Source organism: Apteryx mantelli, chromosome Z, assembly GCF_036417845.1.
Source record: "Apteryx mantelli isolate bAptMan1 chromosome Z, bAptMan1.hap1, whole genome shotgun sequence".
In the NCBI taxonomy this organism is placed as follows: domain Eukaryota; kingdom Metazoa; phylum Chordata; class Aves; order Apterygiformes; family Apterygidae; genus Apteryx; species Apteryx mantelli.
Window position 1 is genome coordinate 58,869,191 of NC_090020.1, and position 14,260 is coordinate 58,883,450.

At 40.4% G+C, this 14,260-nt stretch overlaps 1 protein-coding gene across 4 annotated transcripts in view; it reads left to right on the forward strand.

Annotated features, from left to right (window-relative positions):
- TNPO1 (transportin 1) overlaps positions 1-14,260 on the forward strand; it is an 88,134-nt gene that overhangs the window by 35,666 nt on the left and 38,208 nt on the right. For all 4 annotated transcript variants that reach the window (XM_067316371.1, XM_067316373.1, XM_067316374.1 and 1 more), the window contains 5 exons: positions 395-544; positions 8,932-9,038; positions 10,122-10,255; positions 12,651-12,732; positions 13,488-13,610. In XM_067316371.1, coding sequence (XP_067172472.1) covers positions 395-544; positions 8,932-9,038; positions 10,122-10,255; positions 12,651-12,732; positions 13,488-13,610 — 596 coding nt within the window. The remainder of the gene's footprint in view (positions 1-394; positions 545-8,931; positions 9,039-10,121; positions 10,256-12,650; positions 12,733-13,487; positions 13,611-14,260) is intronic.

Below are 14,260 nucleotides of genomic sequence, written 5' to 3' on the forward strand. Positions count from 1 at the left end.
TGTAGAGGGGAAAGCTGGTTTCCCATCAATTTCTTACAGTAACAGTGCTGCAGCAAGAGTGTCAGTATGATCAGAATGGCTTCTGCCAACCAATTGCTTTCATGAGTCTCCTATATCCTATGACTGTAAATCTAGTCATGGCCTGTATCTGTAGAAAACTTTATCTTAATGTAGAATTGGCAATATTAATATGCTAATTATGAATAAGTAGAAATATTGAACAAGCTTTTTAGGCTTGGAATTCAATGAATTATTGGGTGTAGCTGGAAGGAGAAGTGAGGAAATAAAGATTAATATCTCTCACTATAAGCTTTGCTCTTGGTGTACTGTTCTGGAAATCTGCCTGGTCCTATGAGTTGATTGAAGTCTGAATGTAACTTATCTTCTGTTGCAGATGAACCGACACGTTCCTTGAGTGGTCTCATCTTGAAGAATAATGTAAAAGCACATTTTCACAACTTTCCAAATGGGGTAACTGACTTCATTAAAAGTGAATGTCTGAACAACATTGGTGATTCCTCCCCCTTAATTAGAGCTACCGTAGGTGAGTTTGCTCTTATTGCTGTCTTCTACATACTGAAAATGTTATTGATAAATTATAGGTGAGAGCTACATTAGTGAGGTAAAGAGTTATGAAATGCCTAAAAACTGTTTGCTTCCAATAATTGCCCCAACCTCACCATGTTTTGATGCAGATACTGATTTTAAATGTGAGCATACGAAAGTTGCACTTGTTTTTGCTTCCTCTTCTCTTAAAGCATAAAGATTTTACAGTTCAGTTCATATCTCTTGAAATCTAGCTGAAAATTAGTATACTTGGATCTCCTAAAATTCAGCTTGCTGCCAATTTTTGTACCTTAAAAACAGGGCTAAGGCAACTGACTTCAGAACTATTTCAGCACTCCACTTGCATCCATGAAATACTTCTGTTAGCTGATTTCCCTCTCATCCCCAACACACACACACGCACACTCCTTCTCCCCCTTCAGGAAACTATTGTATTATGCATCACAGAAATTCAGATAACGACAGTTTCTGTTTTTAAATGCCTTCTGTCAGAAGATAGTAGGTAAGGTGTGGTAAGAAGAACATCAGCTAGAAGTTTCTTTTGTTAAATGGATTTCTTACTTCCTAAATACTACGTTTTAGTGCACCTCTTCAGCAAAATATGTATGTATGCATTATGCTCATTTCTAAGTAGAGATGCTTTTTTTTATGTCTGTACTTCAAGAATGTGGTTTCTCCTCATAAATACATGCATAATAACAATTGTCCTCATCCACTCCAAAAACAAGAAAAAAGTAAAATAAACATAAATCATACTTTTGAGTACACAAAAAAGGGCACCAGTTCAAAAAGAAGTTTAGCTTGTATCAGCTAACTCATTGTCTCAGCAAGTGTACAAAATAAGCTACCAGTTACTGCTTCCTTAGAAGCCTTTGTTTTTTTCTATAGGATTCCTCCTGCAGAGATCTGGGTTTTGGACTCTGGCCTACAGAAAAATGCCCATCTTAGTTTTTTTCCTCCTCAGTCACTTATTTTGAAGCACTTTACTGTGAATTTTATTGATATCCCATCTCCTTAATGACAGTAGAAACAAGTCTTTGAGGTGAAGGTACTTCTGTGCTTTCAGGGTATAGAAGAATCATATTTGCTTGTTTGCTTGTAGGAGCTATCAGTGGAATATGATGGAGCTGATTAAAGAATACATTCCAGCTCCATTTGGATTGCTGTTTTAGGTACTTTTCTTTGGTGAGCAGTTATTCTTTGCTTTTTTCTAGTAGGAAATATTTGTGGATTCAATTCAATTACTATTGAGCTTTAAGTGATTTTTGCAGGGGTTATTCAAGCACGTATGAACTCTGAAGATGCATATCAACTGACGGACTGCATGCTTGCATAAGCATTTCTATTTAGAGCCTTTACTTTGTATCCTCCTATGTGAAGTAATTAAATGTTGTATCTCTATAAAATTCTGTTTTAATAGTGAGGTTGGGCCAATACCCACTGGTCTGTTGATACTAGCTAGGTGTAAATATTTCACTATCTACTGAGGCTGAGTTGACATGTGCTACTCAGAGCTGCTGTTTGAGATGCATACAGGTTTCTGCTGTTGGAGCACCATAAACTTAGAGGGCCAACTGCAAATAAGATTTCTGGAGTTCTGAGAGGAAGATGAGCAAAATGCTGCAACATCAAAATAGCATCAGAGAAGACTTAATACAACCTCCATTCTCCTTTGTGGTCTCTGACATCTGGTGGTAACCACACAAAAACTATCTTTTGACCAAGATGGAGGCAAGCTAGTTAATCCCATCCTCAGAAGTGACCTCACTGAGGAGAACAAGCCTAAAACATGGAAATAGAGTCAATTTTAGAAATGTGACTCAAGGTCAAATGTTAATTTAACTATATGTTCTTGTATCCTTACTTATTTTTTTCCAGTTTTAACTTCCCAATGGATAACACTGTGGAACTTCTCTGGCATGTGGTACAGATTTTGAAGATATTTGTGCCAATGTTGAGATAGGGATTCAAATTCACAAGACTGAGAAATTTTCCCTACTCTTTGCATGCAGACTTAAGGAGGAAATAATTGCATCCATCTGGCAGATGTCTGTGGCTATCATTAAAGTTGTCCAGTGTTCCTAAGCTGGGCAAGACCTGTAGTGTAGCTTCTGCTTGCAGGCAAGCAGGAGAAGTAGCTTGAGCGTTTAAGAGTGGTAAAACTGAGGAGCTTCACTGTTAGAAAGAAAACAAAAGTTAAAATTTCTTCTCAGAGAACAACCATTATCAGGAAGCTCCACTTTTTAGAATTAAGGAGTTCAGAAATTGTCTTTAGGAGCTATAGAGGCAAAGTACAACCCAAAACCCCCAGACCTCCCCCATCCTGTTTGTTATTGTTATGAAAATACTGAAGCATAGCTGTTTTATGCTCAATTCTTTATTGTGGAGTTGATATGGAGTTGATGTAATTAACTGGGGTGGCATGTAATTGGAATACATTGACATGATCCTGTCTTGACATTTATGCTTCTGGTTTTAACAGTTTCTGACATCCCTCTGGAGTTTGTTCTCTCACATGTTTACTGCTCAAATAGCCCAACTGCTGTATTTAGGTTAGATTTCATATTGTCAGGTGAAATGTTAGATTCTGTAGCACTCATTTAAAGTTCCTTACAATTAAATACTGTCTTACAAAGACTTTCAGTTTTAGCTTTTTAACCTTGCAGCTTAGTACTTTGCTCAAAAAGAAAAACGTAAGTTCTAACTGTCAAATGTAGCCCAACCCTGTCAAAAAGTCAGTGAGAAGCTTCTAAATTGATTAGTCCTTTACCTTGATTGTTCTTTCAATGTCCTAGAGAAACAAAGGTGAATGTCTTCTGTTTCCTGTTTGCCAAGTAAAGGAGGATGGTGGGAGATGTTCGACTTTTGAAAGGAGATGAAGTTCATTAGACGTTCGTGTGGATTTTAACATGAACATAAGTGCCTAAAACTTAGTTTTATTCCCTCATTGTTCTTAAGCTTTTTACGAAGCTTCAAATGTTGTAGCTATTGCCTCTAACTTCTTAATAGTCTGATTTTTTTCCACAAAACTCTCTCTTCATCCTTGCCAAAAGAAACTTGCACAACATTAAATGACTTCTCTGCAGACCTCTACAGAAAGACTGTGATGACTTGTATAGCCTGAACTGCCTTTGTTCAGTAGAAGCAAATGTTTCTGTTGCAAAAAGACTGTGGCCTCGAGTAGCTTCTGGCCTAGGCACCTGGAAGTATTTCCTCTAAGGTTATCCTGTTGCTGTATGGGATAAACCTTTTGGAGGAACGCTCAGATAAAGTAACACTGATGCTATGTTTTCAGATAGTCTTTCCTTCAGCTCTGAAAACTTGCCCGTATTACAGGTATAGACTGAACTTTAAAGACTGTTGTTTTTTACCTTCTGAAAACATTTCTAAAACCTTGAAAATATCTTCAACCAGCTTCTTTCCAAAACTGCCAACTTCTTTAAGACCTATAATATGACTACTTTCCCATATTGGTCCAGAGGAGTACCAGGATTTTCAGTCTTCTGTTTGTTTCTGAATCTGTGTTAACAAACCTGTGCCAGATCTAAGTCAGGGAGACAACTCTGCACTTGGAGTAGTTGGTCTAGGAGGCAAGAGCATTCATGTATTTTGTTCTTTTTGTGAAGTTTAGTTTAAAGAAAATGCAGATCACTAAGATCCAGTGACAGTGAAATAAATATTTTCTACTAATGCATCTGATGCTCTTTACAAGACCATGATATTCAGAAGAAAAGCAGTCTTTAAGACTCCACAGATCTCCATAGGTGTTTAGGAATCTCTATGTTCAGTTCTGATTATGGAGAGAACTGGCTTAGACAATTTTCAGTGCTGTAAAAATGACTTTTACCTCTGTCTTCATCATTGCCCTTTGACTTTTTGGTCTCTCCAGCTTTATTATCACAGCTATGTATTTTTTGCCTTAATACCAAGGAGCAGGGGAAAGTCATTTCTCAAGATGGTCTGAATTGCAGCTTCAGGGCAAATTCATGTGGTCAAAAAGAATCACAGAATCACAGAATTGCTGAGGTTGGAAGGGACCTCTGGAGATCATCTAGTCCAACCCCCCTGCTCAAGCAGGGTCACCTAGAGCACATTGCACAGGATTGCATCCAGGCGTGTTTTGAATATCTCCAGAGAAGGAGACTCCACAACCTCTCTGGGCAACCTGTTCCAGTGCTCTGTCACCCTCACAGTGAAAAAGTTTTTCCTCATGTTCAGATGGAAGCGTCTGTGTTTCAGTTTGTGCCTGTTGCCTCGCGTCCTGTAACTGGGCACCTCTGAAAAGAGTCTGGTCCCATCCTCTCGACACCCTCCCTTCAGATACTTGTACATGTTGATAAGATCTCCTCTCAGCCTTCTCCAGGCTAAACAGACCAAGCTCTCTCAGTCTTTCCTCCTAAGAGAGATGCTCCAGTTCCCTAATCATCTTTGTAGCCCTTTGCTGGACTTGCTCCAGTAGTGCCACATCCCTCTTGTACTGGGGAGCCCAGAACTGGACGCAGTACTCCAGATGTGGCCTCCCCAGGGCTGAGTAGAGGGGGAGAATCACCTCCCTCGACCTGCTGGCAACACTCTTCCTGATGCACCCCAGCATACCATTGGCCTTCTTGGCCACAAGGGCCCATTGCTGGCTCATGGTCAGCCTGCAGTCCACCAGGATTCCCAGGTCCATCTCTGCAGAGCTGCTTTCCAGCAAGTCAGTCCCCAGCCTGTACTGGTGCATAGGGTTATTCCTTCCTCCCTAGGTGCAGGACCCTGCACTTGCCGTTGTTGAACTTCATGAGGTTCCTCTCTGCCCACCCCTCCAGCCTGTCCAGGTCTCTCTGAATGGCAGCACAACCCTCTGACATATCCGCCACTCCTCCCAGTTTTGTATCGTCAGCAAACTTGCTGAGGGTGCACTCTGTCCCTTCATCCAGGTCCTTGATGAAGAAGGTGAACAAGACTGGACCCAGTACTGACCCCTGGGGGACACCGCTAGCTACAGGCCTCCAACTAGACTCTGTGCCACTGATCACAACTCTCTGAGCTCTGCCATTCAGCCAGTTTTCAGTCCACCTCACTGTCCACTCATCTAGCCCACACTTCCTGAGCTTGCCTGTGAGGATGTTATGGGAGACAGTGTCAAAAGCCTTGCTGAAGTCAAGGTAGACAACATCCACTGCTCTCCCCTCACCTACCCAGGCAGTCATTCCATCATAGAAGGCTATCAGATTGGTTAGGCATGGTTTCCCCTTGGTGAAGCCGTGCTGACTACTCCTGATCACCTTCTTGTCCTCCACATGCTTGGAGATGGCCTCCAGGATGAGCTGCTCCATCACCTTTCCAGGGATGGAGGTGAAGGCTGATTGGCCTGTAGTTCCCTGGGTCCTCCTTCTTGCCCTTTTGGAAGACTGGGGTGACATTGGCTTTCTTCCAGTCCTCAGGCACCTCTCCTGTTCTCCATGACCTTTCCAAGATGATGGAGAGTGGCTTAGCAATGACATCCGCCAGCTCCCTCAGCACTCGTGGGTGCATCCCATCAGGGCCCATGGATTTGTGGGTGTCAAGTTTGCTTAAATGATCTCTAACCCACTCCTCCTCCACCAAGGGAAAGTCTTCCTTCCTCCAGACTTTTTCTCTTGCCTCCAGGGTCTGGGGTTCCTGAGGGCTGGCCTGAGCAGTAAAGACTGAAGCAAAGAAGGCATTCAGTACCTCTGCCTTCTCTGCATCCTTCGTCACCAGGGCACCCACCCCATTCAGCAAAGGGCCCACATTTTCCCTAGTCTTCCTCTTGCTGCTGATGTATTTGAAGAAGCCCTTCTTGCTGTCCTTGACATGCCTTGCCAGATTTAATTCCAAACGGGCCTTAGCCTTCCTCGTCACATCCCTGCATACTCTGACAACGTTCCTATATTCCTCCAAGTGGCCTGTCCCCCTTTCCACTTTCTGTAGACTTCCTTCTTCTGGTTGAGTTTTGCCAGGAGCTCCTTGCTCATCCATGCAGGTCTCCTGCCCCCTTGGCTTGACTTCCTACTCATAGGGATGCATTGATCTTGAGCCTGGAGGAAGTGATGTTTGAATATTAACCAGCACTCTTGGACCCCCCTTCCTTCTAAAGCCCTAACCCATGGGATTCCTCCAAGTAGGTCCCTGAAGAGGCCAAAGTTTGCTCTCCTGAAGTCCAGGGTTGCGATCCTACTTGGTGCCCTGCTGCCTCCTCGCAGGATCCTGAACTCCACCATCTCATGGTCACTGCAGCCAAGGCAGCCCCCAACCTTCGCATCTTCCACCAGTCCTTCTTTGTTTGTTAGTACGAGGTCCAGCAGCACACCTCTCCTTGTTGGCTCCTCCACCACCTGTGTCAAGAAGTTGTCACCAATGCTCTGCAGGAACCTCCAGGACTGTTTGTGCCTAGCTGTGTTGTCTTTCCAGCAGATATCGGGGTGGTTGAAGTCCCCCATGAGAACCAGGGCCTGGGATCGTGAGGCTACTTCCAGCTGTCTGTAGAAGGCCTCATTAACTTCCTCTTCCTGATCAGGTGGCCTGTAGTAAACACCCACAGCAGTGTCACCCATGCTAGCCTGCCCTTTGATCCTTACCCATAAGCTCTCGACTCGCTCTTCATCCACCCCTAGGCACAGCTCAATACATTCCAGTTGCTCTCTCACATAAAGAGCAACTCCGCCACCTCGCTTTCCTGGCCTGTCTTTCCTAAAAAGCACGTAGCCATCCATGACAGCACTCCAGTCATGCGAGCTATCCCACCATGTCTCTGTAATGGCAATGAGATCATGGCCCTGCGACCGCACACATATCTCTAGTTCTTCCTGTTTGTTCCCCATGCTGCGTGCGTTGGTGTACAGGCATTTCAGGGAGGTGATCGAGCATGCAGGTTTCCCAGGAGGGGTACAAGAGGGTCCTCCATAGCCACATCCCACGCGCACTTCCCTGGCTGCATTCACCTGTTGGAGGCATCCTGACTTGAGCAGTCTTTTGCCAACTACCCTGTCACTATAACTCTCCCCTTCCCCCGTCTTTCCTAGTTTAAAGCCCTCCTTACCAGGTTGGCCAACCTGTTGGCAAAGACCCGCGTGCCCCGCCTCGTGAGGTGGATCCCATCTCTCACCATCAGTTGTCGATCTTCAAACAGGGTCCCATGGTCGTAGAAACCAAAACCCTGTTGCCAACACCAGCGGCGCAGCCAGTCGTTAAGCTGGAAAGTCCGTCTCCTCCTCCTCTCATCCATCCCCCTCACTGGCAGGATTGAGGAGAAGATGACCTGGGCTCCCAGACCCTTGACCACCATCCCCAGAGCTCTGAAATCCTGCTTGATGGTCTCCAGAGACCAGAGATTCTCCTGATTGGAGTTCTCCAAAAGAGAAAGTATTAAAGGAAATCCAATCCAATGTCTCTTGAGCTACCATTTGTCTTGCCTATAATGTCCTCTCCTCTATAATGTTGTTCAGTGTTCTTGTGTATTTAATAAGAATTTTAAGATTTTATTCCTAAGAAATCTGATGATTAGCTCTCTGATACCAGGAAAGCTTTCTCTTTTCACTTTTTTGGAGACTACTAGCTGTAGTGGTTTCAATTTCTTCTACCTTCAAACCTATTAGAGGTAAATCAGTAGCAGTTTATGGATTACACTGTTTCATTTTGTCTTGAGACAAAATGGGCTCATCCAATGTAATACTAGTCCATAATCTGCCTTCCCTGTTCCCTGGGATTTCTGTATGTGCCAGAAATGGAATTAGTGACTCATTAGTGACTCAGTCCAATCTGTTAGCTGGATCTGGATCAGCCAAACTGTACAGCTGATCACTGGATGACCTGCCATAGTGTGTAAGCTCTTAGTAGGTATCTTAGTCTTAGAATATGTCCTTAATGTTTTGTGTAAACATAGTGAGGTTGTGAACACAGAAATTACCACTGGGTTACAAGTTTATTGAATGACTCCAGATATGAAACACTTCTGATATCTGTGCCTTTTAGTATCATAATAAACAAGAGGTGACTTAAGGTGGATACTCAGTGTTCACTAGAGGTCAAGCTTTGCACAGTGCTTAATAAATTTAGAGCCTAACCTGTCTTGTAGTGTTTGGACATGATTATATATTTAATTGGAATTACTTTGCGCTTAATTTCTGACATGTCTGAATCCTTTGTAGTAGCAGGAAGGAACAACCAGCTTTTGGATTCCCAAGTCCTTCAGTAGCATTTATAATTAAATGTACTTCCTCCTTTTTATACTTGCCAGTTCTTAACAGAAGAAACACATTTCTTAACTACTTAGTTCTTTGAGAGGAGAAAAATTAAGAAAACTTGGTTAAAACCTGCAACCTTATGAGGATCTCATTTCTTTCATATGTCTAATTCTCTTAGGCATTCTGATAACAACTATTGCCTCAAAAGGGGAATTACAGAATTGGCCTGAACTCTTACCAAAGCTTTGCAGCCTGTTGGATTCTGAAGATTACAATACCTGTGAGGTAAGGAGGCTTATTTTGAAATAATCAAACTGAGATGATGATTTTCTATTTTGTGTCTCTTTACAGGTACAATGTATATGTAATGTCCTCAGAGACAAGTGGCTCTAATGCAATACTTCTTATTCTACCTCATTCCATGTTCTTAGTGTTCATTCAAACTAGCTTGTATACTCTGCATAAAAGCAGAATAAGACTCCACATGGATAGTCATAGCATCTCTGTTGAAAAGTGACCTAAAGTTATCGCTCTGTTGCCTAATCTTTTAGGCATCGTCAAGTTGATGTCTAGTCCTGACCTTGAATTTTCTCTTACTTTGAGTAGTGTTAGTTGTTCTTTCCTCTGATAACTTTGTCTGGAAGCATGATCTGTCATAGTTGCCATGTTAGGCTAGTATGAAATGAACTCCTTTTTGTTCAGTGTGTATGAAGGAAAATAAATGCTGATTTATCTGTTGTAAACCATGAGGAGAAAAAGGTCTTGTCTTATCAAACATTATCTATAATCACATCACTTTGGTTACTTGATGCTATCTCCATAAAAGCTGTGTGAGGCATTTTGTATAAAGAATCCATAGAGATATGAGAATGGTTCAAGCAGCAATGCTGTTATGTAGTGTTAGTGCTGTTTTCTTTAAAAAAAGAAAAAAACCTCTTGAAAATAAAACTTAAATTGACCGTTATGTCTGGAGTTCTCTTTTGCCCTGTAAGAAGTCACTAAAGAAAACACAATCATATATGAAATTAAACTGGATGTTTCTGCATCTGAGCATTTTTTTTTTATTATTTTTGAAATGTGAACTAGCTTTTAAGCACTTTTTAAGTATGGTTGACTAGATGACTATTGAATGCTGAAATTAAAATTACCATTTATCAATAGATTACCCACTCACCCAGCTTGAGATTTCACAGATGAAGGTATAAAGTACTTAAATAAAAAGAGTCTAAAGATGTTTCAATTTAACTAGCTGCATTTACTGTGTTGTTGTGCTAAAATGACATATTCTATACGAAACCTGATACATTGCTTTCTTCAGAACCGGAATGAACAGTTTGGGGGTTTTTTTATTTTTTGTTTTTTAAACAGGGTGCATTTGGAGCTCTTCAGAAAATATGTGAAGATTCTGCTGAAATTTTAGATAGCGATGTATTGGATCGACCACTCAATATCATGATTCCTAAATTTTTACAGTTCTTCAAGCACAGCAGTCCAAAAATAAGGTAGGTTTAGATGTTGTACTACAGTTCTATGTTAAAACTTTATTTACATGAGCAGCAAGGTTGATATTTTAGAACTGTGTAAATTACACTTAATCTTTTTTTTAAGTGTTCCTGCATGTGCAAATGTGAGAAGGCACTGAGGTTCCATGCACCAGTAATTTCCATGCTTGCCTGCTTAGTTAATAGATATCACTCTCGCCTGTTTATTCTTCTTCCAGATCTACCTACAGTCGGTCTATGATTTTGAAAATGAAACTGTTTCTTCTATTGTCTGGCTTGTTATCATGGAAAATTCAATGTTGTGTTTAGAACTTAATATTCTGATTAGAAAGCATTGTTGGTGTACCTCATTCATTTTGTAATGACTGCAGCAATGAAAGAGCCCAAAATAATTTGCTAATAATGGTTTCTGAGTTCTCATACAGAAAAAAACTTCTGCTTTTTTTGACTGTGCCAAAACTTTAGAAATCTCTTTATCTTTCAACTGGATCATATTAAATGGATTCATCATCTTTTCACTTTAATACTACATTGATCTGTCCAAAGTAACAGAAATATGGGATAGAAAAAAAGATTTCAGAATTAACCTGTCCTTGCTAATATTTATTAACAAGAACAGTAGCTCTTATCCTAAAATGTGTTTTTGAAACCCTGTTTGGAAATTATCTTGAGAGATGATCTACAACTTGAAGGATGGAATTCTTATTACAAACTGTAGTAGATAGTGAAGACTAAAAGGAGGAGCATAGCTGGAAATATTTCATGTTAGGATTAAAATAAGAATTAAAAACTTGCTGACTTAAAATAAATGTGCATCTGCACAGTGAGAAGAATGTGCAAGGCATGATCTAGGGAAAGATTAGGCAAAAAAGGCACTTGTAGAAAGATACACTAATACATCCTTGGAGGAGAGAGAGGTGGAGGAAAAAAATGATTTTTTTTAAATTGTTTTTGTTTTCCCTACCATGTTCTACATGCAAGTTTGGGGGGGGGATGTGTAGCGGAGGGTTGTGTGTTTTTTCTTTTGTTTGTTTAAGACTTTGTTAAGCCAGTTTCAAATTTTATGCAGGACATATGCTGACCTGCAGCCTGGTTTCAGTAGATGGGGCTGAAGTATGAAAAATATTAGCAGTGTCTATAAAATATTTTATATCTAAATATGTCAGAAAACTTCTGAAAGATGTTCTGTGAGGCTTTGTCTTCCAAGAAATGTCTGAGCAGAACAAAAGTTCAGAGTTAATAAAAATACTTGAATGAATCTTCAAAGGCTTTGAAAGGTAGCTTTGCCTTGTGCTTTTACTTCTGGAATTTGACTGTTTCATCTCTGAGAATGAAGAGACCTCTTAGTTGCATGACAAGAATGGATAACTTTAGTCTTCTAGTATTTTCATTTCCCATAGTACTATGAATTAAGAAATAAAATTACTCTCCAAATCAATTTGCATGAGGTGGAATAGAAGAAAAGATGCTTCCTTTTCATACATTTCTGCAACTTAAAATTATACCCTACTGCAGATGTGTATTCTGAGCTGTAACTGTGTATTGTTGACACATACTGGTCTTATTAAATACTAAAAATATTGCAAAAACAGTTGGCTACTTGGCAATGAAGGTCATGGAGAAAATTTCACTATGTTGACTGATACGGAATTGTTAATGTCAGAGATGATCAATAATTGTAATACACTCAAAAAGAACAGCCTTAGAAAAGTTTTGACAAAATGTTCCAGGTATAATCATCCTGCTCTGTTTTTGTTTTATATATTTAATAATCTATTTTTAAATATTTATTAGATATATTAGAGTATCAGGTACTTCTTAAAATCTTCCTTCTCTCAGAAAATGCAAGATTTGGGGAAATTTCCCTTGCAAAATGGAGGCAGGGGGGAGGATTTTATGCAAAATGGAGGAAGAAATTCCAAACTATCTTTCATTGTCTCTCCCAAACCATCACCCCTCAAGACTCAGTGCAGACCACTATCTTTCTGACAAAATGCTCAGTATAAATTCTCTGTATATCTGCTCACCTCAAATTTTATGTTGGTGAGCACCTGACCATGTGTATATGTGATTTCATAGTTCATAAGGTTGATGTGGCTATGGCCTGTGTGGAGAGGGGAAAACAGTATAATCTCTTGCTGTTCTACCTTTTTAACTTTGAGTGGACTGTTGAACTGTTTAGATTTTTCTGTTCTCTTACGACTTAACCTAAAGTGTGGTTTAGTAGTTTAGTTTGGAAGTACTGTTGATGTGCAGATTGTTCACTCTTTCTTTTAGAAAATATTTGGTCAATGTGATGTTTTATTTTGTAATGTTTTTTGTGCCTATGTAAAGCTTAGAAAAGGGTTTTAAAACATGAAAAATAACATATATATATCAACTGTTTCATTTCTAGGTCCCATGCTGTTGCATGTGTCAATCAATTTATCATCAGCAGAACTCAAGCTCTTATGTTGCACATAGATTCTTTTATTGAGGTGGGTGTGCATTCTTGTTTAATATAGGGGTTTTGTGTTTGTTTTCTTTAAATTAAATTGCAGATCTCCTTTACCAAGAGCTTTGAATACTGCTCTGCAACACCCAACCTCCCCACACATCTGGCTTCCCATCACTATCTTCATATCAACCCCATGGCCCTGAAGTTCCTTCTGTGTGCTTGTGCCCTGAGTTGATCAGTCTGAGCGCTCTCCCAGCTCAGGCAGTAGTAGTTCTAAGGTGCTGCCTTTTCATAAGTGGAACCTCTCATTCTGTAAAGATGTAAAAGCAGCGACAGAGGTCTGTCACTTGCCCATGATGCAGAGGTCTGTACTGGGATTGTCTCGCTGAGCCCATCTAAGATGATGGGTCTCTCTGAATACTGCTACTGAATATGTATTAGAAAAGTGATGTTTTGGGTTATCTGGAGTACTTGATTTGCAGCTGTTAATTACTGAAGCAATTTTCTGGCTCTAGACTTTCATTTAGGTTTCCAAAAAAAAAAATCCAGGAAATAATATTGTTGTGGTAGCGTCTAATGTTTTGATCATGTGTACCATGAATGTTACTGAGATTCTGGGAAGTTATTTGCTCAGCTATGTGTCTTTAGGAAATAATGTGGTACTCTGATGAGGTGTAGGGGTGGGAAGGGAACAGAATAACATACTTGCATACTTTAGTTTGCTAGTAATGTCAATTTAAATAAAAGATGCACTGGATAAATTGAGGCTTTTCAACCAGTATTGCTTTCCAACAGAATCTTTTTGCATTGGCTGGTGATGAGGAGCCTGAAGTACGCAAAAACGTTTGCCGTGCTCTGGTAATGTTGCTGGAAGTTCGAATGGATCGCCTTCTTCCTCATATGATTAGTATAGTTGAAGTGAGTCTCATTTCTCAAATTGTATGCAAAAATCTTTTGGGAGTTGTAGAAATGATAACAGATAAAAAGCATTCATTGGAACATGTATATTGCTCTTAACGCTTGCCTGCTTTTCATTTGCCTTCAAGGTTGAGGCTGTGAAGCTGTCTTTTTAGCGCATTTGTTTGACAATGCATGCTACAGTTGTTTATCTTCTTTAAGGTGATTGATCCTGAAATGGCCAGGATCAGTTATACTGTGGAGCAGCCAGGCATTTTCTGACCACAAGTGAGAAGACCATGTTAAAAAACAGATAAGATAAGCAGATAAGATACAGTTACAGTTTTCACATTGAAGCTGTCAATGCTTCCCCCCCCCCCGATGTGTTGGCCACAACAAGGAAAAGGCATATTATGTTATATAGCTGTGATGCTGTCTAAGCTAGTAATGAATTTGCCTCCCTTTACGTTCAATTATACAGGTTAATGTAGTTGGATAGTTCATTTATGGTTCTAGGTTAGTTTGGGCCTGCCTACCAGAGGATCAGTCAGCTCCTGGTCTTTCTCCTCAGCTGCGTATGATCTATGAATAATTTCCACTTTTACTGGCTAGCATGCCAGTTTCTAGGTAGCCTGTACATATGTGACTTACCGGACCAGAAGAATAGCTGA